Here is a 27,776-nt window from a genome sequence, read left to right as displayed (position 1 = left end):
CATTTGGGGATTTTTGATTTTTTTTTATCATGGAAGAGGATTTGGAACAATATGCTGATACCTGGTGCATAAAATGAGAAAACTTTTCGATTCCAAAGCATGGACGTCCTCTCTCCTTATTGAGCAGAAATATCTTGTCCAGCCAAAAAAAAAAGAAAAATTAATACTTAAAGCCTTGCTTTTACTATAGTCTCTATTTGATATCAGGTACCAAACAAAATGATGGGCAGCATATTAACCTTTTTCTGCAACAAAAATGCTATTATCTCTTGGCATGAAGAGAAATGTTTGTGTTCTACTTTCCTGCATTTTCACACATCAATCCTTCCGACAAGATGCCTGCCTTGTGAGGAACTGTGTTATAGCACACACGACAAATGAATGGTATAGAGAAAGGCCTCTTGTGTAGATCAATATCATTACCAAGGTTCATTGCAGTTAATGATGTAAATTTAAATCAGTGATTTATTGATGGGGTCCATGTATTTTTATTTTTAATGGCAGTGCTTTGTAGATCTGATGACAAAATCAACCGGCAATGAATGGACTGACATTCACAACCTGATTCAATATTTCTGAAATGGAGGGGTGAGGGTAGGAGGGGCATGGGGGGGTGGCGGTGCAGGGGAAGGGGTTAGTGGGGGAGCATCTTTGTGTTGATTAGACTGAAACTTTCCACAGGCACTGTCAAAGGCAGCAAATAGGCCTCTTATGTTAATGAAAGCTCACTGGTACAGCTGGGATTGTTTAATATTTTACGAGTCTTACGTTGTTTGGCTCCGAATGATCTCGGGCAGTCAAGGATTTATGAAACATGTTTTTTTTTCTTGCAGCCCATCTGTGATTTCCTATCTTTTGTGGCCTTGAGAATATGTTTAAATTTATTAAAGAGAAGCAAAGGCTCATTATTTCAAAGTAGCGCCAAAGTGACACTGTGAACTGGTTATTAATGGAAAGGCACTGCCATAGGGCGGTTGGAATTTAATGATAACCTCCAAGAAAATATGAGAGTGTCACTTTCTAAAAAGTCATGCTAAATGTCAGCTTTTAAAGTCACGTCGCTAATTTTCTGCTGCGACACAGTAATGTTTTCCATAGCATTTAAGAAACATGGACCACTGCATTTTGCTGATTATCCCTTCACCTTCTTGAGCACTGCAAATGTTCTCGCACAGCCTGTCATTTAATCTCTACACGTAGTGAATGGAAAAATAACATATCTCTTTCAGACTCAGCTGAAATGGTTTGCATGCTCCCTCTTCCCCACCCCCCTCCAAACCAAAATGCTCTGCCTTTCCAATATATATCGGCCCCTATATGTTCTCTGTTTTTAACCAGCGTCTCAATACTGGCTTGATTTTTTTTTTATTAATGTTATCTGTCTTTTCTGCTCGATTTAAGCAGAGCGCTGCTACTTGCTAACCTTCTGTCTCCGAGGAAAGGTCAGTCCATTTGACGCTTTCCTTTTATTTATTCTGGTGATGATTTTTTTGTGCTCGTCTTCTTGAATGACAGCATTGCTATGGACTGAAATGTTTTTACTTTGATTAAAAGGAGAGAAAGGAACAGGTAAGCTTGTTAGAGGGCAACATGAGCTGAGGTTGAGGTGATTTGATAGATTTGCTGGGGGTGTTCAAAATCTTGAGGGGTCTAGACCAAGTAGATAGAAAGAAGCTGCTCCCGTGGCAGGCGTGTCGAGAACCAGAGGACATAGGTTTAAGGTAATTGGCAAAAGCACCATTGGCAACTTGAGGAAAAACTTTTTTATACAACGGGTGGTTAAGATATGGAATTTACTGTCTCAGAGTGTTGGAGGCAGATTCAATCCTGGCTTTCAAAAGAGACCTAGGTAATTATCAGAAGAGAAAAAATTTGCAGGGCTACGAGCAAAGGGCAGGGGAATGAAACTAGCTGAGTTGTTCTTGCAGCGAGCTAGCATGGACAGAAAGGGCTGAATGGCCTCCTCCTTCTGTGCTGTAACATTTCTATGATTCTATGGCCAGAATTTTACACCCCCCAAACGTGCAGGTTGGTGGTGGGGAGCGTAAAATTGAATGGGAGGTAGGGGGGGGTTGGGTGGGTGCCATTCCCAACCCCCCTCCCATCCCTGCTGCAATTTTATGTGGGGCAACAGCGGCGAGAAACGGCCCGCCCATCCCAGGCCACTCGAGGCTCTTGTGGCCAATTAACTGCCACTTAAAGGCTGCTGCCCACGTCCGCGGGTATTTTACCCTATGTGGCCAGATGGCAGAAGCCTCTAAAACCCTGCCTGGTAAAACCAGGCGGCCTTCTTGCGGGCTGGTGGGGGACCCTCAGATCGGCCATCCTATGCCCCACGGAGGGCAGCCCCCGAAGCCTCTACCACTCCCAACGCACAACCCTCCCCCGCCCCCTTGACCGACGCCTCAAGGAGGCGGAAGTCCCGTCCAAGACCAATTAAGGGCCCGGTGAGCGTAAAATCCCGGTCTGGCTCACCAGGCCTGGCAGAGGTGGGCTTGCCATTGCCCACTGCAATTGGGCAGAATCGTGGAGAAAGGTATTATTAATGTTGTACACACATTGATCTGCCTTATAAATTCTGATTGTGTCATTTGGTGAAGCTGAATTAATTGCTTTCGCTGCAGCTTGAAATGGACAGTTACATAAAGTGCACTTTGAAGAATACGAACATACGAATTAGGAGCAGGAGTAGCCACTCGGCCCTTCGAGCCTGCTCTGCCATTCAATAAGTTCATGGCTGAACTGATTACTCCACATTTCCACCTACCCCAGATAACCTTCCATCCCTTTGCTTTAATTAAACAGCCACAGCTTCTGCTGTTGTCCAACTGTGCTGTTGCAATGAAGCTGTAAATTTTTAACTCACTGTCGAAACTGCAATAAAATTCATATTTCACTTTCTCTTCTCAATTTGAGGATGGTATCAGAATGGTGACACTTTGACACCAGCATATTATAAGAAGCCAATTTCACAAATACTCTGAAGTAAGAAGTGGCTATACATGAGTGCCAGCAGAGAACTGAATGTGCTCCCTGCTTTGCAGCAATATGTTTGGTTCTGCATGGTTCCATGTCATATGTAACACAGGATCCACAAAAAGTTGGCTTTTTGGATGTAGGAGACATAAGATTTAGACTGTGTGTTCCAATACCCTGGCTATGATTCATTCTGTTGCGGACTGCAAAAAATGTTTACCATTGATTTCAATTCAGGTGGGAGATGGCTTTTGACAAAAGTACAGACTTAGAAAGCAAAGCAAGGCGGCTCTTTAAAGAACCACTTGGTGGTTCTGCAGAATTAGCGAATGGCATTCTCTAGCAGTGGTTCTGAAAGAAAGAGCTGCATGGTCTGTAAACTGAAAATGACCTACTGAAAGAGTTAACAGCAGATCAAAAAGTGTCATAAATAAATGCATCCACTAATAATCCAGAAATAGAATAACTGAGAGGTACACAGCTATATAGGAATTGTGACGTATCACACATTGACGTCGGAATCCCAGAGCTTTCCAGTGCAAAGATACTCAACAATATTGAGAACACAGATATTTCCAGTGCCCTACAATGGTTTACTATGTGTTAGCAGTGACAGATTTGTCACTGTCATTTGCCAACGTTTACACATTGAGCCATTCTTGCTTCCATTGGCCCTTTTAACAGTAAACCTCACAATGAGACTGGAGACAATTAATCCGACGGTTATTTATCAATGCCAAGAACTGTCAGGGCCCCTCTTGTAACCAAAGCAAAAGCAATTTCACATTATACGATTTCATTCTGAATATGTTGTATTTACAGATCTCTATTTTTTGCAGCCTATTATTAGGTGAAAGAGTTGCGACTGAGATGTTGTTTGTGACACAGGTGACCTGTTAGGATTTGATAAGTATTTACTGCAGAGCACCCGGAGGGTTGTCACATCTGTTGTTGGCAGAAGCGATGGAAAAAAAAAATAACCTGGAATTGAGGCGTTTGATTTTTCTGGTTTCTACACTCAAGCATCTGTTGCTATAATTAAGTGGCGCTCAATAATTGCAAACTGATGGTCAAATAAACATGCACACAACTCACTGAATTGCCAGCATAGAATCTACTGTTCTTAAAGCAAATGAGGGGAACAAATACACTCACTTCAGCCGGAACAGAAGGACAACTTTTTTTTTGATGGCAGCTGCTTGACTTTAATAATTAACTTTCCCAGAAGATTGAACTGTTTGTATAATTAATCGCTAACTTAGAATTGTAAGAGAGAAGTTGGCTCTGGCAAGCAATGGACCAACTGTCAATTCAAGACAGCTCAGTTTCATTTTAACCAAGGTTTTAAACAGTAAACCATTTCAGTTCTGTTTTAAACTGAGCACCTATTAAACAACTTGCCCTTGATTGAAAATGTGTAAAGAGCATGGGATGGAAGGAAACTGGCTGCTTAAAGCAGACAAAAGCCATTCACCATACATTTCAGTGGTGAAAATAGCATTCCACTTTATAGATTTTTATAGCAAAACTTGAATACTGAATTTTCAGGTTAGGTAAAATTACTTATTCATTAACTGTGAAAGCTACACACGCGCACACACAAAAATGATTCCTGTTTAGTAATCAGCGCTGTCTATGGTGGTAAGATGAATGAGAATGGAAAAATAATTACAATCAAAGTCCTCATTATTCTGCACAAATGGATGTACAACAAATGAATCTGTTTTTTTAAAACAATTGTCAGGTAAATAGAGTACCTCTCTACATGCCCAAGACTGACAGGCTAATCAGTAGTTTCACAGTGATGCTGTGCCAGTCACACAAACTGGGACTTGGTGGCTTTTTGCAAACACCTCAAGACTGCTGGCCTCGCAAGCTCTGTTAACACAAGTAACAAAATAAACTGTTACAAAATGTACGTACATGAAGTACAGCATCAGTAATACAGAGGAAATGCATCTCCGATAAACCTTCAGATACCAAAGTTACAAGAACCTCATAGCAACAGGCTGCAATGGTTGGATGTGAATGAAATATCAAATATATGTAATGAAAGCAAACTCAAATAACATATTAAATGTAACATATAAATATTTTATATATACATATTCAGCAAAATATAAATAAGGGGAGTTCTGCCTTTTTAAATAATATATATGTATATAAATCAAACGATAAATAAGGGAATTCTGAATTTGTTTTAATAACTTCAATGGCATGTTATTGCTTTTGGCTCTTAAAGGGATGTTGTTTCACCCTTTAAATCCCATATTAGTCAATGACTCATATTGTAGGACTGGTAACTAAATGCTTACAGTGTATGTGCAGATGCTGGGATTATCTCCAATGTTTTCACTCAATCTGCTGCAGAAATACATGAAATAAATAGTATAAACTAATTAACATGGCACCAGCTGTTGCCACTGTTTGGCAAGCATCTGTAGATCGGGAGCTGCAGTATTTTTTTCTGTGTAATTTGGTTTGCAGTACAAGTGGGGTCCTAATGTTGCAGGCTTTAGAATGTAACTTAAGAATCCATTGGTTTTGTGCAGACTGTTACCTTGTGGACATTTGTGTGTGTGTAAGCAGTTATTACCACAGACAGAACAGATGGCAGATGTACAACTGTGAAAATTGATAGATGGGATATGATATTATTACTTAGACCGACCGAAGGAATAGATTTTTGGGGGGTATTTGACCTCTGAGTTTTGGCCCGAGATAATTTTAATTTTTAATTCTGAACTCCTTTGACATGTTGTTCATGATTTAAAATGTGTTGCTTGTATCCTTTTGTGTTACAGCTTAACCTCTGTGTGGTGGAGTTTTTTTTAATATACTGCTTAAAAAAGGAAATGTACAAAGATTCTTTCCATGATGTTCAGTATATATTGTTCTGCATTTTGCTTACTCTAAAGATATTTGCAATTCAAACCCATAGTTTTGAGATTAACTTACTGTAAATCTAAAACCAATCATTTGTGTGAAGCTTGACATTAATCTGATACAGGGCTAAAGAAAGATAAATACAATGTAAGCATAGATTAGAATGTATTCATTAGAAAAATAAACTGCTTTAGAGGGCTGAAGTTTCCTTTGTGAAATTGAGCAATTCTTTGCAGGATCTATGACATTTAGTGTTTCTATCCAATGCAGAATATCAGAAATCAGTCTATTTCTCACAGTTCTGTATTTAGTTTGAGAGTTTAATGGCAGAAAAACAAATAGTTGCTAAAGTTATTGCCAGTTTCAAATTGTGTGAGTTCTTGTAACAAAATGTGTAACTTTAGTCTGCTTTTCTTTAAAAAAGGCAATAATGTACAAAAGGAAAGTGAGATGACCTTGAGCATACAACACCATTTTGAGTTGGCAACAGAAAGCAGCATCAACATTTTGTCCAAGCCATCCAGCAGTTAAGAATAGATCCATATTGTTCTAGACTTGAACTCCAGTGCCAGATCTTGTGGCATACCATGTAGAGAGGATAAAATATTAATGCAAGGTAAATCAGTGCTTGCTGAGCTGACCGTGCCATATGGCCCTGGTAGTGGATGCAGGACCCTGGCCAGCCTCAGCTTGCCATATGGAGTGGGTGGAAGATAGAGGGGCCGAACTTGGACCAAGCTGAGCTCACCATATGGGTTGGGTGGAGTAGCCTGGGAGCTGGTTTTTGCAAACACATCTGCAAGCTGATGTATCTCGAACAGAATGTGCACAAACATGTATAAATAATAGAAACTGTAAAAATTTTTAAAAAAAAGATAGCCTGATGGTTCAGATTAAAGTAGGTGAGCTCTGGTTTTCACTACTCCTTTCCAGAAGTGACGACACCCACATAAAAGATGAAGAACCAAAATGAGCTGGAGTCTGTTAAAGGGTAACATCAATCATTTATAATACTGACATTTTTGCATTGCATTTAACATGTGGTATACAAGAACACTTTACAATAGTACGTGAAAGATAGACAAAAGAACTTGTTTCATTAATTATTTTACATAAGTATTAATAATAGATTGTGAATTTTGTACCGAAATACAGCTTTGCTTTGAGCTGATATATACCTTATTTATGACATTTATTATGGATGAATACAGTGCTTATTCCTCCTTCTCTGCACTCAATTAATTTATGTCTCTTTTGAAGGGAAAGGCTTGAAAGGTGCATGTAGTTCTCCTTTCAGTTTTAAAAGGAAACAACTTCTCACTTCTACAATAAAAACCTGAGAATATTTAAGAAACAGCAAATCAGCAATAAGAACCAACAAATATGGCATAAATTCTGAACACGTGGGAGCTACTAGATGCTTCAATAATAAAGGCAGCAAAACTGCTGAGTTCCATGGCTGTTTGCAAGGTGTAAAGAAAAGATTTTAAAAGGTTGCACAGCCTGATTAACTTCTGCCATTCTGACGATGCTACAGCAGGAGTAGTAACTCTGGCACGTCAGGAGTAGTAACTCTGGCACGTCAGGAGTAGTAACTCTGGCACGTCAGGAGTAGTAACTCTGGCACGTCAGGAGTAGTAACTCTGGCACGTCAGGAGTAGTAATTCTGGCACGTCAGGAGTAGTAACTATGGCATATGTCAGGAGTAGTAACTATGGCATATGTCAGGAGTAGTAAGTACAACACATGGCAGGAGTAGTAACTATGTCAGGAGTAGTAACTACAGCACATGTCAGGAGTAGTAACTACGGCATATGTCAGGAGTAGTAAGTACAGCACATGGCAGGAGTAGTAACTATGTCAGGAGTAGTAACTATGTCAGGAGTAGTAACTATGTCAGGAGTAGTAACTATGTCAGGAGTAGTAACTATGTCAGGAGTAGTAACTACAGCACATGTCAGGAGTAGTAACTATGTCAGGAGTAGTAACTACAGCACATGTCAGGAGTAGTAACTATGGCATATGTCAGGAGTAGTAAGTACAACACATGGCAGGAGTAGTAACTATGTCAGGAGTAGTAGCTATGTCAGGAGTAGTAACTACAGCACATGGCAGGAGTAGTAACTATGGCAGGAGTAGTAACTACAGCACATGGCAGGAGTAGTAACTACAGCACATGGCAGGAGTAGTATCTACAGCACATGTCAAGAGTAGTAACTACAGCACATGGCAGGAGTAATAACTATGGCAGGAGTAGTAACTACAGCACATGTCAGGAGTAGTAACTATGGCAGGAGTAGTAACTACAGCACATGGCAGGAGTAGTAACTACAGCACATGGCAGGAGTAATAACTATGGCAGGAGTAGTATCTACAGCACATGGCAAGAGTAATAACTATGGCAGGAGTAGTAACTACAGCACATGTCAGGAGTAGTAACTATGGCAGGAGTAGTAACTACAGCACATGGCAGGAGTAGTAACTACAGCACATGGCAGGAGTAATAACTATGGCAGGAGTAGTATCTACAGCACATGGCAAGAGTAATAACTATGGCAGGAGTAGTAACTACAGCACATGTCAGGAGTAGTAACTACAGCACATGGCAGGAGTAGTATCTACAGCACATGGCAGGAGTAATAACTACAGCACATGTCAGGAGTAGTAACTACAACACATGGCAGGAATAGTAACTACAGCGTAAGGCAGGAGTAGTAACTATGGTAGGAGTAATAACTATGACAGGAGTAGTAATGACAGCATAAGGCAGGGGTAGTAACTACGGCATGCAGCAGGAGTAGTAACTATGACAGGAGTAGTAATGACAGCATACAGCAGGAGTAGTAACTACAGCATACAGCAGGAGTAGTAACTACAGCATACAGCAGGAGTAGTAACTATGGCAGGAATAGTAACTACAGCATAAGGCAGGAGTTGTAACTACGGCATACAGCAGGAGTAGTAACTATGCCAGGAATAGTAAGCATGTTACTAGTATGGCTAAAATTAAAACCAGTTCATTTGTGCGCCAGTTCTTGACCCTGCAGCAAGCTTACTGGATTGGCCTAAGTTGGGTGAATCCTCTGCTGCTGCTACCAAGGCTATTGTCATAATGTGGGAGGGACGGGCCCGGGCCAGGATTTCCTTATCATTAGGTGTTCTCATAATCTCAAAGCTCAAGTGACCCAGTGTGTAGTCCCCACAGATATGCCTGTTGAGACCAGGCAAACCAGCTGAGCCAGAAGTGGATGTGTGTGGACCACCTAAAATTTCAGGCAGAGATTGTGGCCTGTGCTACTTTGTGGATTTGCCATCAAATTGTAACCGTATTTCAAGCTACCCCATTCCAAAAGAAGGGGCAAGTATTCCTTATTTCTGGGGAGCCATGACAACCCTCCCTGCTCTCCTGCCGACCACCGCTCCACCACCACCATCCCCTCCCCCACCCCACCACCCAGGGTACTGCACCTCCAGTTTATGTGGCGTGTGCCTGAGATACACATCTGGAAGCGTGAGCCCTTTTTATTTTCAGACAAATTATGGAACACCTCCCTGACCCTGGGAATGTCACCATGGTCAGCAGCGAATATTTCTGGCAGTCATGATCCTGGCTTTAGCTCTAGAATCACTGGTCTGTGGACTTTTTTGGGGCACACCCATTCAGAAACTGGGAGGCAGAGTAGAATAATCCTTTTTGAGGTGAGTCTCATTTGCTTTATCATAAAATACATCAGTAGTTCAGTTGCTTTATTTGTTTAATTTGCTTTTTTCCTTCACAAAAATCACCAGTTTCAAAGAAAAAAAATATTCTTTAGATGAATTAGACTGAACTCAAGTTCAACTTTGGACTAAACACAGGACATTTACATGGAACGTAGGAATCTGTGACACAAGTTATATTAGCTGAGTTCAGATTGGCCCCTTTTATGTAGCTTCTGATCATCTGTATTATAGCATTTCTCGAAAAGATAAGTTAAAGCATACCACAACATCAACTTCAGCAAGCAGGGAGTTTGCTTTTATGGATTTTGTTAGCTTTACCTTCCAGTAAAATACAGTGCTCCAGTTGGATCCAAAGCTTTGGCCAAGAACAAGCAGTACTAATCCAGTGATATTTTGATGGCAACTGAGATTGACATATGAACTAATTGACCTCGACATTGGGCACCCTTTTCCAATGGAACTATCAAACCAATCTCTCCACCCGCCTCTTAAAAGCATCCTTTAACTAAAAGGTTTTGGAATTTTTCTATAAGTAAAGATCATTTGACTCCATTCTTGCATCCCAGTATTGGCAGTCACATATTAGTTGTGTTTTGTTGCGTTCATATTGATTGATGCAAAATTCTTTAATCTCAGAGGGGTGTCATTTAGCTATTTAGTTTCTACTGCTTTTGTTGTATTTCATTAGTGACTATTGGATTCTGGGGCAGTAGAAACCCCATTGAAAGCTGGAAATTGCTATAAGCGATGTTGCCATAGGAACATTTAAAACATTTGTGCCGAAATCCCCTTTCCACTATTTAATGGCAGAGTTAAGCCATCTATTTTAAATGAGTTGCCAGCCTCATTACAATAGCATAGAGAAGCTTGACACAAGCACATTCAGCATTCATACAATAACATCAACAGTTTGAGAATCCATTTTCCTTCAGTAGTCAGAAAGGAAGTTTGTGCATGTGCATGAGATTTTTGAACTGTGGCTAGAGTTGTTGAATCTACCCTAAAATTTATGCAGGGCGCATTTTACAGCATTGGCATCCAGGATTATTACAGTATTGATATGTAATATGAACAAAGCATTAGTTGTTCTGTGACTTGTCAAAGGCAACTAGTCAACACAACCTCAGCTGTGGTAAAATAAAGACTTGCACTTGTATAGTGCCCTTCACAACCACCAGACATCTCAAAGCGCTTTATAGCCAATGAAGTATTTTTCCAAGAGTAGTCACTGTTGTAATGCAGGATGAGATAGAATAATGAGGAATTATCTAATATTGCACTTTGCAGTACAACCTCATGTCAAAGAAACCAATATTATTTCCTTTGCATAAACAGAGTTAATGGGTCTAATTTTAACTTACTGGAAAGCCCATTCATTTACACAGAGTTTAAAAATAGTCCCAGTGTCTCCCGCATAACAATCAGCAGAATTAATCTCTGTCAAAAACAAGATTTTGTTTTGGGAATCGTTGCAAGTTAACAAAACAGACACACATTTATTATTTCTGTTGTGCACAGATGAAGTCCTGATCTCCACTCCAACAACAAGGGAGTGCTTTGAGAAGCTCTCCTTGGCTAGCCAGCATCTACCTCCTGGTTTTCCAGCTCCTCTCCTCTTCCCTGATGGACTTTCCTCTATAGAAACTCTTCTGACGAATATCCAGGTAAGTGAATGACAGCTGGAGATACACGCTGGGTCTTCTGGTGAAACTGTTATCAGTAACCAGCATGACTGACACATAGTCAACTGGAAAGCCAAGTGTGCATGGAGGCAGAATGGAAACAACATTGCCTGAAGTGCAATACAATAAGTATTTCCAAAAACAAGGCGAATTGATGATCAGCTTATCCATGAGTGATGGTCAGATCATCCATGAATATGTAGATATTTTTCATATCCATTTACTAGAATCTTAAATCCCTGTGCCGGCTCTTTGAAAGAGCTATCCAATTAGTCTCACTCCCTACCTTTTCCGTAAAGCCCTATAAATGTTTCTGTTTTAAGGATATAACTAATTCCCTTTTGAAAGTTATTATCAGATCAGTTTCCACTATCTTTTCAGGGAAAGAAATCTGCCGTCCTTACCTGGTCTGACCTACATGTGACTCCACACAAGGTGGTTGACTTTTAACTGCCCTCTGAAATGGTCTAGCAAGGCACTCAGTTCAAGGACAATTAGGGACGGGCAACAAGTGCTGGCTTTGCCGGTGATGCCCACATCCCATGAATGAATGAAAAGAAATCTAGCAACTCACCGCATTAAAAATAATTTTCCTCCCCTTCCCTTTGGTTCTTTGTTGCCAATTATTTCAAATTTGTTTTACTAACCCTCCTGCCAGTGGGAACAGTTTCTCCCTATCTATCAAAATCAGTCATAATTTTTAATACCTCTATTAAATCTCCCATTAACCTTCTCTGCACTCCATTACTGCTGTGTTATTTACAACACCTGTACAGCAAAATTTGTTCACCCGAATGTAATTTTTTTTCTCAATCAGGTTAGTAACCACTGCTGGCGATCAATTTTTAATTTTGCAGTCACTCATGTTAGTCAGTATTTGTGTAAAAATATTTTTAGAGTTGCCTTACATGATGGGAATGGGTATCATTATTATTTTACATATGCAAGATTAATTTACTGTGATGCAAGTGCCACTTACTGGAAGTGATGAATGACACTGATTGGAGCAGCCTTATATTTAAGCGTTTATTATAATTTACCTGAACTATGACTACTTAAAAATAAAATTTCGAATCCTGACCAATAATATCAGCCCATATATTACAGCCTCCAAAAGATAAGTTTGGAAGTCCACTCAAGGTTTTTTCGCAGCAAGCCATATAAGCTGAAGTACAAATGTGTGATGGGGATATTGTGCATGTGGTGTTCCCAGTACAGATCTTGGTTCATAAATATCGCCCAATGATACAACTTTCTGAGCACCTCCTCCCTAGGTTGAGGCTTTTGAAAAGAAGCAAATTTGTTTTTTAAACTTTGGGATGTGAGGGATGATGTTGAGGCTGCCATTAATTGCCCATCCCTAGGAGCCCTGAACATCTGGTGTTGGGCCTTCTCCTTTAACCACTGCCGTCCTGTGGAGTCTCCCACAATGGTGGTGGGTGGCGAATTCCAGGATATTCACCCAGTAATGATGAAGGAACCAGATTCAATTCTTGGTCTGAGCTTATCCTTTTGCTGCCCATGATGGTCCATGATGGTGAAGGATGGGATTTGGGAGGACCACAATTGGCTTCAATGCCTTCTGGTAATGAAATCAAGCCACTATCACTGATCACTTTCCGGTGGCAAGTACGTGCTTCTGGACATTGGGCAAAGATGACTGGGTTCAGCTGTGAGGTCACTGAACACATTGTCACATAACCCAATGATGCTCATGTATAGCCTCACACATGAAGATTGGTTAATGATTAAGCTACTGGAAGGCACAAAACTGCATTAAGCATCAGTGGCTACTTTCAGGAGAGATTGGAAGGAGAATATTGAGGATGTTTTATTTCATATATAATAAATATATTTATGCAGTTGCTAGTAAACTGGATTTTTTTGATCCCTATTGGAACATGGTGGCTAACTGGCTGCTGTGAATCCACTGCTAGACATAAAATTAATTATAGCATGGATAATTAGCAGAGCTTTCGAATGTTCAGTGTTCCCTAACATTTCAAAACTGGAAAAAACTTTATTAAGATAAGTGTGGTATTTCCACTCATTGACCTTAATTTGTATGTAGTCTTTTAAAAACCAGACAACCAAATTGATGTTGGATTTAATTCAGTTTTATAAGAGTGGATTCAAGCCCACTAGGAAACAGAGTAAAACTGCCAGAACTAATTTCTCCTAACAGCTGTCAGTACAAGAAGACCTGCATTGAGTCTCCTTATGTTGGTCTTAACCTAAGTTTCGGGCAAAGGCATTTTGAATGAATTGCTAATGGAGATTTGTTGTTCTCTGATTTGCTTGGTGTGAGCAGGGGCTACTGAAGGTTGCCATAGACAATGCCAGGGCCCAGGAAAAGCAGGTGCAACATGAAAAGACAGAGTTAAAGATGGAATTGTTCAGGGAGCGGGAGATGAGAGAAAGCTTGGAGAAGCAGTTAGCTGTGGAGCAGAAAAACAGAGGTAAGTGATTAGAAGACAGAAACATTGCACTTGTTCCTGAGAGAGAGAGAAAAGCAATATAATGTGAAAACAGTGTGCTCTTACTACAAAAAAAAATGACACCAACCTGTTACTGTGTCCCTCTCCCAGCAATAATTCAGAAACGGTTAAAGAAAGAAAAGAAGGCAAAGAGGAAATTGCAGGAAGCACTTGAATTCGAAACCAAGCGACGAGAACAAGCAGAGCAGGCGTTAAAACAAGCTGCCTCTGCAGACAATCTTAGGGTCCTGAATGGTAAGAGCATGAAAATGACCTGTGATTGAATCTCATGAAATGATGTGGGCTCTTGACGCTTAACAATGCGCAGTAAACTATAACAGAAGTCCTAGTCACTTTGTATTCGGATTGCGGAGCAGGCTGATTAAAATGTTGATAGCAGGAGAAACAAAGCCGTATAATTCACTGAGCTTTCAAAAATAAAATAATGACAATTATTGCTTGGCCCCTTGTGTCAACGTGAAATAAATGATGAGAACATATTTTGTACAAGTACCCAATCTGAAAAATGAACTCAGTACTCCGATCTTTCCTAATGTTAGATTCGGTGACCCAAGAGATGGAAGCTGACCGCAGCACTGGACGAACAGATGCTGAAAGGACAATACAAGGTACTTGGCGGCAGTGGTTATAAATCTAGCTCATGCACTATACATTTTGCTTAGCTTCAGTTTGTTATTCAAGCATGCAGGTTTCCAGCTGGGTCATTAAAACGAGCTTTGGCAAGGTCGATCTTGGTGTTTTTGCATGTTTGCACATAGACTACGCATTGATCCAGATCTAAAAAAACTTTCCATTAAAAGTCACTGGACTCTTTTGATTTTTAGAATTAAGAATATACTTAAGTTAGTTATATTGCTCATAAAGCCAGACCTGTTTAGCGAAATCAGATCATAGAATTTATGTAATAAGTAAAACTCAGTAAGGTACCTGTAAGGACTAATCATTGTATATGGTTGTAATTTGGTGACCTCAAAAAGTTTTGTCTCCCCTTGTCCACGGGATCACCTCCGATCTATCTCATGGTTCGATGCTTGGCCCTCTCCTTATCATTTACAGGTCACCTGTGTCAACGTGAAATAAATGATGAGAACGTATTTTCTACAAGGTGTTGTTGTTCAGAAGCATGAGGGTCGCTTACACATGTATGCTGAAGATGTTTTGGAAAATCGGGAATGTTTTAAGATGGGCCTGCACTTAATTTGCTGATCCATGCTGTCTTCGATGGGCACAGCTTCCAATAATTGGCAATATTATTTAGGGGCAAACTTGCAGTTAACTAGTTTGTTGATTTTTTAAAAAAAAAGTTATTTGAATTTTTAGATGTGACGGAGGGGGATGTTTCACTTGCAGTATAGTTTCTGCACCCCTCCACCCCTGTCCTGACTTCAGAACGGGTGGCTTGACTGCATGGACAGATTGGGGTACATTTCCACCTTCATTCCGTAGGCAATAATCTGGCAGGACAGATCACACGGCCGTTATAGAACTCACATGATTTTCATTCATTAATCCACCCACCAGTTTACCAGCCAGCAGGTAAAGACTAAAACCTGCCTCATGTGGCGGACATTAAGGCTGAATTTTCTATTGTTTTGTTACCCAGTTTGAGCTGGAAGAGGAATGCCGCATGGTGACCGGTAAGGCCACCTTCTGACCCCGAATGATCAGTAGCCAAAAGCCCCCACCCAAATATGGCAGCAGCATGTAAGTGCATTCAAATGCTGCCATGACAACAAACATCATTTCTGAAATCTCTGTAATCTCCTTCAGCTGTACAACCCTCCAAGAACTCTGTGCTATTCCAATTCTGACCTCTTGAGCATCCCTAATTTTAACCACTCAACCACTGGTGGCCATCCTTTCAGCTGTAAAGGCCCTAAGCTCTAGAATTCCCTCCCTAAACCTCTCAGCCTCTGTACCTCTCCCTTCTCCTTTTAAGTTGCTCTTTAAAATTTACCTCTTTGACCAAGCTTCTGGTCATCTGGCCCAATATCTCCTTATATGGCTCGGAGTCAAGTTTTGTTTGATAACACTGCTGTGAAGCACCTTGGGACATTCTAGTACATTAAAGGCATTACATTAATACAAGTTGTTGTTCGTATTTATTCTCCGAGGCATTTCTCCACCTAGCTTAAAAAATGCCATCCCTGTGACAATTTGTTAATTGATACAGATCTGTGAACCATCCTATTCTTTTCTTTTCTACCATGCTTTCCCTTGGTGCCTGGAAAGGAAGGCCATTTCAGTCTTCTTGTCCTACTTCTCCACGGCCCTCCTTCAGTGACAGTATGGTGACTAGCAGATGCATTACTACACGAGTCCTCGGAAACAGAGGGGACCCTTGTCTCAGGCCAGCTGATGTCCTGGTGGAGTCAGCTACAATTATCACCGCATCTGCTGCTGTAAAGGCACCAGTCCTGCAGGCACACATTGCTTGTGTTAATCTAGCTCTCCTTAACTTGTCTGGTGCAGGAAGCAATCCAGAGATTATCATCTTGATGCCAGCTTTTCTATTTAGTTCCCTAGTTGTCAGCCTTAACTCAGTAGTAGCACCTTAACCTGAGGGTCAGAAAGTTGTGGGCTCAGAGACCAGAGCACATAATTCAGGCTGATACTCCAGTGTAGTACTGAAGGAGTGCCACACTGTAAGAGGTGCTATTTTTTTTCCAGATGAGCTGCTAAAAAGAAGCCCTGCATTTTTTTTGTTTGCCAGACTTAAAAGATACCATAGCAGTATCCAAAGAAGAATATTGGAGAATTCTCCCTAGTGTTCTGCTGAATATTTATCTATCAACCCCCATCACTAAACAGATAAATCTCATTGCTGTTTGTGGGATTTTGCTGTGCACAGATTGGGTGCTGTATTACAATAGTGACTACACTTCAAAAATACTTGATTGGCTTTGAAGCACTTCAGAACACCCTGTAATTATGAATGGCATGATATACTATTTCTTATTTGTTTTAAAAATATCTTTAAACTTTCCTGGCCCAGTTGAACCCACCATATCTCTGGTGGCCAAATCTTCTGTCAACATGGGCCCATTAGTTGCCAGTAACGCAAAATGAAATTTTCAAGACAGAATCAATAGATTTTTATTGGGTATGAGTATCAAGGGATACAGAAGAAAAAAAGAAAGACTTCCATTTGTAGAGCTTTTCATGACCTCATGATGTCCCAAAGTGCTTTACAGCCAATGAAGTACTTTTGAAGTGTAGTCACTGTTGTAATGTAGGAAAAGCAGCAGCAAATTTGCACATAGCAAGCCCCCACAAACAGTAATGTGATAATCTCTTGTTTTTTTGTGATGTTGATTAAGGGACAAATATTGGCCAGGACATCAGGGATAACCCCACTGCTCTTCTTTGAAGTAATGCCACAGGGTCTTTTACATCCACCTGAGAGGGCAGACGGGATCTCGGTTTAACATTGCTTCTGAAAGGTTGTACGTCACTGGAATGTCAGCCTTTGTGCTCAAGTCAGTGGAATCGGACTTGAACCTGGAACCTTGTGACTTAGAGGCAAGACTGCTATCAGTTGAACCATGGATGACAAAGGCAGATAAATGGAGTTGAGGTACAAATCAGCCACAATCTAATTGGCATAAACAGACTTGGGGGGCTGTATGGCCCACTCCTGTTCCTCTGTTGCCGTGATGGTCCTTGCACCCACCACCTTCTTACCCGACTGTCTTTTCACACTCTGTTGGTTGTGATTGTGGTGTAACCACTGAATTAGACACTGAGGAATTTCAGGCCTGCTACATTTCTTTACCAAGCAGCTTTATGGTGAAATTTTGTTATGAGTCCAAAGTAATGATTAAAGAAGATTGGCTGGCACTATCCCAATTAAATGACAACACAATATATTTACCTTAAGAGTTACAACAAAAACTCCATTGGCCTGTGAATGCTGCTTGTGCATAGCTCTGCCCTTGCTTTGCATTTCAAAGGCATTCATTGAATTGACAGCATTCTACATTTTAACCACTTCAGTTCAAAGAAAATTCACTGTCTGATGCTCTTCTAGCTCCCCTGCCACCACCTCCTCCCCCCAACACCATCCCCCCCCCACCACCACCGACCATCTTCATTGTATTTCATTCCCAGGATAACATTATCACAAATGTATTCATTTAATGTAATCTCTGCTCCACTTATTCTAACGCTTTTGATCCATTTGTTACCCATCTTTCATTTTCACGGGGAAAAAAATCCTTCTATTATAATGTCACCTTTCAAGAGAAGGTGAGATCAGTATGGTAATGAGCTGTAACTGATGCCAAGAGGGAAGAAAGAAAAGTGCAGGTGCAAAGTGTTTTATATACCGCCCCTGGGGTATCCATAAATCAAAGCTGAGGTGGAAACGCTTTGTTGCAGGCTGACAATGATGTCACTTTTTATTACCACTGTATCCACAATGACTGAGTGAGACTGAGTTTGAAGCAGTCAGCAGTTGGGCTAGTTTCTTCTTTTACTTTCAACCAGCTGAAATGTTTGAAGAGACAGAGCAATTCGATATACACCATTTAACTTGGCTAATTCAGGCACAATCTAATAAAGGTGTCATCAATTTAAATTGTGCAGAAGGGGTAAATTTTCAACTCGCCCCTCCTACCCTCAGGCATTGCAGTTTAGCTTCCCATTATATATATCTCTACTTATCTATCTCACTCTTTATCTATCTCTCTATCTTTCTCTTGAACAACCTGTTTTAACATCGCCAGTCTCTGCCCTTGCTCAACTCATCTTCCGCTGAAACCCTCATCCATGCTGCATTGTCTGTTTCATTGTACGTGTTCATTTGTCATAGAATCATTTACGGCACAGTAGGAGGCCGTTTGACCCATCGAATCCACGTTGCTCCTCACGGACCTCTTCAGTCAATCCTACTCCCCCGCTCAATCTCCGTAGCCCTGCAAGTCTATTTCCTTCAAGTGCCCATCCAATTTCCTTTTCTTCTTCTTCTTCTTTGGCCTCCTTGTCTCGAGAGACAATGGGTAAGTGCCTGGAGGTGGTCAGTGGTTTGTGAAGCAGCGCCTGAAGTGGCTATAAAGGCCAATTCTAGAGTGACAGACTCTTCCACCGGTGCTGCAGATAAAATTGGTTGTCGGGGCTGTTACACAGTTGGCTCTCCCCTTGCGCTTCTGTCTTTTTTCCTGCCAACTGCTAAGTCTCTGACTCACCACACTTTAGCCCCGCCTTTTCCTTTTAAAGTCATTGATTATCTCTGTTTCCACCACCCTTGTGGGCAGTGAGTTCCAGGTCATTACCACCCACTGCGTAAAAGAGTTCTTTCTCATATTCCCCCTGCATCTCATGCCCAAAACTTTCAATCTGTGTCCCTTAGTCATTGTACCAGCAGTTGATGGTAACAGTTTTTCCTTGTCTAACTTTTCTAAACCTGTCATAATCTTGTACATTTCTATTAAATCTCCCTTCAAGCTCCTTTGTTCTAAGGAGAACAACCCCAGTTTTTCCAACCTAACCTTGTAACTAAAATCTCTCATCCCTGGAACCATTCTGGTAAATCTCCTCTGCACCCTCTCAAGGACCCTCACATCCTTCCTGAAGTGTGGTGACCAGAACTGGATGCAATACCCCAGTTGGGGCCTAACCAGAGCTTTATAAAGTTTCAGCATAACTTCCCTCCTTTTGTACTCAATGCCCCTGTTTATGAAGCCTGTCGTTCAGATCACATGCAGACTATTGGTTCCAAGTTAGATCATTTTTAAAAGACTGCTAAATCTCCTGTGGTGCTGCTCATTTCAAGAACCGGACATTGGATTATTGTTTATGTTTTGAACCACAGTTCTGCTGCGGGCTAATCCTGCCAGTCTTACAATTATAACACTTGTAATGCCATTAACTAACTGCTTCGCCAAACTTGCTTAGGCTGCAAGTAAACTTTTCTCTCCTCTCTGTCAGTACTGCACTGAATTATTAACCTAGTTTATATGTGCTCATGTCTCTGGAGTGATAACACATGAACTTCTGACTGACGAGGTCGCCAAGGCAGCAGTTACCTGCCCAGTAGAAGCAGGTAGCCAATTAAGGAACCAGCTGGGGCCTAGTAGCTTATGCCGCCGGGACCTTCCCGGTCAGACCCACCTCCCGCTGAATTGGGACGCTGGCAGCTGCTTGGAGACAGCAGGCAGGAAGGCCATCCTGTCACTAGCCCCATAAATGCATCACAAAAGTGCAAAGGTCGCAGCCTCGGCCATAATCCTTCCTGTGGAAGGCTTTCCCCTTTGCACTAATGGCCTTATGAGCTGTGGGCCTTCTGTTTTCTGAATTATTAATTTAGCTTCCGAGGGCGCCTCTACCTGCCTCAGCAGTGCCCAATCAGCCAGTGGGGCTGCCGTCCATCCAGTGCTGCGGGCCCTCCTATTAGGTCTCCTGCCTTGGGAACCCACCCGCTGTCCTTAATTGGATGGCGAGCGCGGAGGTGGCCTGTTAATTGGCTGCATCTAGAAGATTACAACTGTCAACGCACCTCTGATCCGTGTGGGGTCGGAACCCAAAAATGGTCCCAAAGCCTGAAATTTTTCAAAGGCCATATGATCCTGCTCACTGAGTCAAGGTTTATGTCAGCATTGTTGTTTAATGGTTTCATTGCTGGAAGCATTAAATCTGTTTATTCTGATTCTGTTACTTCTGGCACCCAATATTTATTCATTTATTGCCTGGTTGTCATGTGAGATGGACTGTTAAGGAATACTCTTGATGTATTTCTGTCACGCACTTAGCAATTTATCAAAGAAACTGGAACACCCAGCAGCCAGGTGACATTTCCAACCCTGGTCAGAATTCCCAAACCCTAAGGAGAGGGATTGGGATGTGTAGAGGAGACTTGCTTTCGCACATGAGCAAACAATGTAAAAATAAGGGACGACAATGCATTTCACCCATGCCTGCATCAAATACTCCCATTTGAGGTATAGTGCAGCCTCAATCAAAGCCATCACCTTGTCCTAATAATCTGCTGCAGTCCTGATCTTAGAATAGTGTCCCATTATAGCACTTTTTCATTGTACCATTGTAGCACTTTAACAATTTCGGAAACCAATCACGCTGAGTGACAAACTTAGAATTAGGGATGGTTTTCATGTTGTTGGCCCATGCAAACGAGGACTCGGTTTCCTAGGCCAGATATAAACTCAGATCCCGAGATGAAAGGCCACTGACATACTGCACCAGCCAGAGCTCCACTTTCACACATTTCTAACTATTTCTATCAGTAAGTTTAGTGATTTCTTCTTCAGAATTGCGTCTTTTTATTTGTTAGTTGTGATATTCTTCGCGGTATATACTGACCTGATTGAGGAAGTTAAATGGCAGCCAAAAGTAATATGGAAAAAATTTTCGACCTTGTTGGTTTGTTTTGTCACAACTGCTAGTTTCCAGATTGCATGGTTAAAAACATTGTACGTGATTTGATTGGGCAGTTTTATGGTGCTTGCTTAGCACTGATAAAGCACCTTTCAAAATCTAAGCAGTGAATGGAACTGTTTTATGATTGTTTTTTTTCATCAGTGGGGCATTAGACTCATTAACATGACTAACTTAATAGAAAATGGTTATTTGGGTCAGTCATGGTTTTGTAGTGTGAGTTTTTGAATGGTATTACTCTACGGACAGTTCCAGGTCCACGACTGCTAATTATATAACTTGATAGGTATGTTTTTTGCGAGCAAAGCATAGTTGTAGTTTTAGTGATTTGATAGAAGTTCATAACTATAATGTTGAATTGCCAATATCCTCTGGGATGTTGAGAGAGCCATTTACTGGAAATCAGACCCTTTTCCACAGAGAAAGGTGGAAAATTTAAGCGTGAGTCACCTTGGATGTTTTTGCACAACTTGTAGTGACTGACTTAATAACAGGAAAGGATGAACCCTGGATCAAATCACTTATTCACTGTTAATCTTGCGTCTGGCCTATTTTCTGACACTATTCCTAAATTGGACCCTGCCCTCATTTCAATAATTTTGGCAATGGGCCTCTGGGAGTGGATGGGAAGGATAATGGGAGTGGGGCCAGTCATGGACAGGCAGAAGTGCTAAGCAATGTTGTGAAGTTGGCAGGCGGACTTCTACTCCTTCAGTCTCCACGTCATACTTTAAAAACAAACTTTGCTTATTTTTTTGTTGGCAGTTGCAGTTTTGCCGCAGCTCATTCCATTTAGGAGAGAGATTAAATAGGCATTATACATCTTGGGATGAATTTTTAAACGGCCGGGGAGGCGGGATCGGAGGTGGATGGGCCCACAATTTCCCGGCACCGGCTGGTGTGCACGTTTGGCCAACGTTTTCCCGCCTCCAGGTCATTTCGGAAGTTCTGGTGTTGGGTAGAGGGTAGGAGGGGGGTGGAGGGTAAGAGGGGGGTGGCGACAGCTATCTGCCCGCAAATGGCGGGTAAACCAATTAAGGCCTGTGGAGGGCCTACTAAGGGCACAGTACGAAAGCTAATTGGAATTTTCCAGTCGGCAGTTGAGCCCGTTGCTGAGGCTGAATCCCGGCCAATGAATGGAGGTGGCTTCCTGGCTCCAAATAACATTTTAACGCCTACACACCCCCCAACCCCCCCACTCCCCCTGCCCACCCCACCAACCAACCCCCCGTAGCTGCGATTGTGAGATGATTTCGCGTCCCCAGTTGTGGTCTGGCAGCTGTGGCCAGTATAAATTTTGCCTTAGATAGAAGTTCTTCAGAGGCCCTCCTATTGTCCCTCCAGCCTCAGGAGCCTGCCCAACGTCCTTAATTGGACACCGAGCATGCACCCTGCCCGCTAATTAGCCAGTTTGTCAAAAATGAGGCACTGACGCTACGCGGGGTCAGGACCCGAAAATGCACCCAACATCAGGATCCCAACCCTAGAACAAAAATCCAGCTCCTCATTTCTTGATTGGTAGCCCATCCACTGGCTTGAACGTCCACGCCCTCCACTGCCTGCGTACCTTGGCTGTGGTAAGTACTAACTTATAGGAAGCACTGCAGCAACTTGCAAAGGCTTCTTCAGCAGCAGCTGTCAAACCCATGACCACCATCACCCAGAAGGATCTAGGTGGAATGCTATCACCTGCAAGTTTTTTCCCAAGTCACACACCATGCTGATTTAGACACATAAGGGCTGAATCTTATAAGCTCGCCGCCATTCGGCCGCCCCCAGTAACATAGAGGGGGCGGCCGCTCCGTCCCCAGCAGCAACATCCAGCACCACCGCACAGGCACCGGCGCCATTTTTAAAGGGCTTCAAACCCCCAAGGAAAAAGTGAATTTTTAAAGGTACATTTCTGTGCATTCTCTTTACAAAAAAATAATTAAAAGCTGGAGGTCCAACCTCCCCAATGTTTTTTTCTATTGGCATATACCTCAAAAATTTATTTTATTCCCGACCCAAACTTTCCCCCCAAACCTTCTCACATTTCCCCTTCAACCCTTTCCCACCATCCCCACATCCAATAAAAAGTGTCCTACTCCCCCGCCACATTCCCCCCCCCCCCCCAAATCCTGATAATTTCACTCTCCCCACACCCTCCCCACCAACAAATCCCCAAACGGGGTTCGGAAGGCGCAGGACTTCCAGCCACTGGCTGCAATATCGATGTGGGACAGCCGGCCGGTCCAGGTACGTTAATTAGCATTTTTTTGCAAAAGTTTTAGTAGGCAAATGAAGGCCCCGCCGCTTGGTGGCTCGGGGGCCGCACCAAGCCCTCGCTGCCGCCTGCAGTAAAATGTGGCGGGGTCTTCTCGGTGCCGGGGGTTGTGGTGGGCCTATCCTGGAAGAATTTTCTGGCCACCCTCCAACAACCCCTGATGCCGGAGGCCTCATAAAATTCAGCCCAGATATCTCTGTTCCTTCATGGGCACTGGGTCAAAATCCTGGAGGTCTATAACATTGTGGGAATGCCTTCACATGTGGACTGCAACAGTTCAGGATGAAGATCCATCGCCACCTTCTCAAGGACAACTATGGGTGGACGATAACTGTTGGTCTGTTCAGCAATGCCCACATCTGGAGCAGTGATTAAAAAGTAAGTAAGAGGTTTATCACCTGTCTTTGGCGGCCACCAAAGGCACCTGACAAATTGTGCAACCCAATTTGAGGTTGAGCGTATTTCAGGCTCCCTTAAAGCCTTTTGGCCCCATTCTGCCCCAAAAAATGGGCAGAGTTGGACCAATTTCTTCCTCTTACTCTCTGGACTCCCAGCAAGAATAACTCCTTGAGTAAGATATCCAGTGCCTGCTGACCATATTCCAGCATCAGTCAATGCCTTTGTGGAGAAGGGAAATGTACGAGAAAGAATATTATGTTTATTTCAAAAGGAAACTGGTGACTTGGGTCGCACTTTGAGAAGGTTTGTGCCTTCTTTATTTTTGAGTACTACAAAATTCCCAAATCTTCTGATAACAACTAGTTTTGTGAGTCATTTTGCCAACAGTAATTCCTGTGCCCAGTGGTTGCCATGGTTGAGATTGTAGTTTATGTATTAAAAGAGGGAGAAACATCACATCCAGAAGTCGAAAGCTCTGACAGTGCAGCACTCCCTCAATACTACACTGGACTATACGGCCAAGTCTCTAGAATGGAGCTTGAACCCACAAACTTCTGACTCCGTGGCAAGAGTTCTACCACTTAAGGAGAGTCTATTCATGCGCTAAGGCATTGTTTTCTTAACAGTCTGGCAAATGAGTTGAATTCTAGATCTCCATCATGTCACGACACAAGACAATGGTAGTCCAACTCCAGAGATTTACCACATAATCCAGGCTGACACTCCAATGTAGTACTGAGGGAGTGCTGCGGTGCCAGAGGATCCATCTACCCTCTCAGGTAGATGTTAAAGTTCTCATGACACTATTTTGAAGTAGAACAGGGGAGCGTGGGTTCCCCTTGGTGTATTGGCTAATATGTATTCCTCAACCAAATTCACTATAACAGGTTATGTACTCATTAGCACATTACTGTTAGTGGGCGCTTGCTGTGTGTATATTGGCTGCCACGTTTCCTACATTACAACAGTAACTACACTTCAAAGACTACTTCTTTGGTTGTGAAGTATTTTGAAACACCCAGAGGTTGTGAAAGTTGCTATTTAAATGCAAGTTCTTTCTTTGTTAAGAAGAAAATGGTTACCAGGCTGATACAAGTCTTCGGATCGGGAACACAGCTTTGATCTGCTGAGCTGGCAGATTTCACTCAGAATTGGGCATTCAGAGTAAATAATCTCACACCACGTCCACATGAGAATTTGGTGGAGATCGAAGTGTAAATTGACAACAAACACAAATTTACAGCTGTGGCTTTAATGTGGTTTCTGAAGCAAGTGAGACACTTGACAGCACTTCTTTAAAAAAGTAGAGATCTGCTTGCATCAGGCTGAAGATATCAGATTTTTTGAGGGGGAGCAAGGGGTTTACTTTTGATAATTTTGCCTAGAAACCTTACAGGGGCTTGTGCAATAAGATGTCATCATACAATCTCTTCTTACTGGGGCCAATGGGACAAACAGTAAGTCCTCTTAGGTTTTGATTCCTCTCTTTTGTTTTGTTTGACAGTAGTAACATGGATTTTTTTTATCAGGCGACGGGGTTTTGCTACTGCAGTTAATTAAAGCTACAATGTGCACAGTTAATGTATGGTCTAAGGCTTCTAAGGCCATGTTTCCTAGTGCTTGGGACTCCAAAAGCCTTCCTGCATAAAATAAGCTGCATAAATATGTCTAAATTGAAACTGAGACCAATAAAGCTCCTATTGTTTGCTTTTAATAAAATGTTCAAAACCCTTTACAGATTATTGTACAATGCACAGGAACCGAGCATCATACACTCATGACTCTTTCTCCTCTTTTGGCACTGCCATTTTGGTGCTTGACAGTTTGTCAGACCCGTGTAATCAATTGATGGCAAACTTGATGAACGAAAACAAAAGATGCAATTTATTGCAGGCATTAGCAGAATGGATTAAAAAAACAGTACTATTCAATAGTTTAAAGGCTGCTGTTAGATAAGGATTTACATCCGTGCCTTGCACATTAATTGCTGAGCATTGCCCCATTCTAAAAGGCATGAGCTGCAAGCGGTTTTACAGACTCTATACAGCATTGACCTAGAACCTTTAGAAATGTATTAAAAATATGACACTGCCAATAAGAACTCTTAATTTAGATGTGTACTACTTCATCACGGTCACCGCGACAAGGGACAGAACATAGACCCAGTGCAATAATGTTTTTGCACTGTTAAAACTGCATTAATGAGAACATCATTTTGGGGAACTAATTATTTCTATTTGTCTTGTGTCATGCTTTATAATTCCACTATATTAGCACAGGCAAAGCAAATTAATTGCTTTTGCAGAAGTTGAATCATTTCCAAGAATGAGCACAAATTCACTTCCAAGCTCTTAATTACTGGCAGTACATTGTGTCAGAAAATTCTGTTGATCATAGCACCTGGAATAGAGCTATATTATATAAATGCATGTGTATTAATATTATTTTAGCAGAGCTGATTGTTTAATTTTTTTTATGTGTGTGGGGAGAATGCTTTGCTAGCGTTGGTCACATACCCAATCAAAGGGTTCATCACTTAAAGAGTTAAACTGCAGAGGGAAAAAAAGAACAAATCTCATTGAAGCAAAAAGGCAGTAATTAATGCCTCCCTTAATTGTCTTCATAAAATATTTGCATGTGTCTAATTTGCATAATGCGCATGTATTAATTAATCTTTCAGAGGTATTTTATGCTGAAAGAGGCCAAAACCATTTTTTTTTGTTTTATTCAACATCTAATTGAATATTTATTCTTTCTTTAAAGAACATTTACAGCATTCAATGGTCCTGGTTCTGTTCTAATTTTCTCATGTATGGGACTGAGAACTGCAAAATTCTAAATTATTTTCTTAAAACCAATATTAAGCGTATGTGTTCCCAAATATATTTGCAGAGGATAGACCACACAGCATTGTCTCCCTCCCCCTGTCTGTTCCAAATAGTTTCTAAATTTACACAGGCCACAGTAAATTCCTCCCTTGTTGCATAACACACAGCTTGAACTTTATTGTGAAGCATTGGTGGGAAAGGTAAGGGAGACCAACTGCAGCTTGGAGCTGGGTTTGACTAATTAAATGGCATTACAATTCCTATTACAAATAATTAATTTTTTTTTAAAACTTAGAACACGGCAAGTATCCCTTTTAATTAGCCTCCACAGACTATTTTAAGCTATTGAAAGTGTATTAAGCTCTTCCATGAAGGAGAGTCCCTACAAAGATTCAAGCTGGGGCATTTTTTTCTCTGACAATGCTAACCTTGTGGATGATGGTGACATTTACAAATGAGTGGATTCTGCTTTTCTGGGGTGCAGTAAAATATTCAATGCTGATCATTTTCTTTCTTTCAAACAAATACAAGGAGCAGTGGGAGAAGCTTAATGTATGTTAACGATGATGTGCTGTGGAGTTGGCATTAGGGAGCAATACAGCGCAGCTCCTTTCTCCAGCATAGGCTTTCATTCACCTTTGAATAAAATGGTATTAACCTACACTCCTGTTTGGACTGCTATCCTGTAACTCTAATACACTTTCCCCTTTCCCTGTGGGCTGTGAAGGAACAATCTTCAACTTATGATATTTTTCAATCAATTTACTCTGTGGAATAAAAATGCCAGCTAGGCAACCATGAGAATTTGATGCCTTAATAAAAGATTTTGTGTGAGAATGATAGGAAAGAGAATCACTTGAGCTTATTTTTATGGATATGGTTGGTCAGGTTCCTGGACTTTCTTGTTTGCCTTTCTTTCATTGGACAACAACAACAACTTGTATTAACATAGCATCTTAAAGAAATGAAGTGTCTCATAGCGCTTCACAGGAGCATTATGAAACAAAATTTGACACACACACAAGGAGATATTAGCTAAGATGACCAATAGCTTGGTCAAAGAGGTAGGTTTTATGGAGTGCCTTAAAGGAGGAAAGAGAAATAGAGAGGCGGAGAGGTTTGGGGA

The 27,776-nt window shown here is 41.5% G+C and overlaps 1 protein-coding gene across 5 annotated transcripts in view; it reads left to right on the top strand.

The window, feature by feature from the left end:
* Positions 1-27,776, top strand: part of LOC137371530 (dachshund homolog 1-like) — a 494,797-nt gene that overhangs the window by 450,395 nt on the left and 16,626 nt on the right. For all 5 annotated transcript variants that reach the window (XM_068034282.1, XM_068034279.1, XM_068034281.1 and 2 more), the window contains 4 exons: positions 11,104-11,249; positions 13,579-13,726; positions 13,856-13,999; positions 14,305-14,373. In XM_068034282.1, the coding sequence (XP_067890383.1) occupies positions 11,104-11,249; positions 13,579-13,726; positions 13,856-13,999; positions 14,305-14,373 (507 nt within the window). The remainder of the gene's footprint in view (positions 1-11,103; positions 11,250-13,578; positions 13,727-13,855; positions 14,000-14,304; positions 14,374-27,776) is intronic.

This window comes from Heterodontus francisci, chromosome 6, assembly GCF_036365525.1.
Source record: "Heterodontus francisci isolate sHetFra1 chromosome 6, sHetFra1.hap1, whole genome shotgun sequence".
Lineage (NCBI taxonomy): Eukaryota > Metazoa > Chordata > Chondrichthyes > Heterodontiformes > Heterodontidae > Heterodontus > Heterodontus francisci.
The sequence above is the reverse complement of the archived record's forward strand: the minus strand, read 5'-3'. Positions and strand labels throughout refer to the sequence as shown.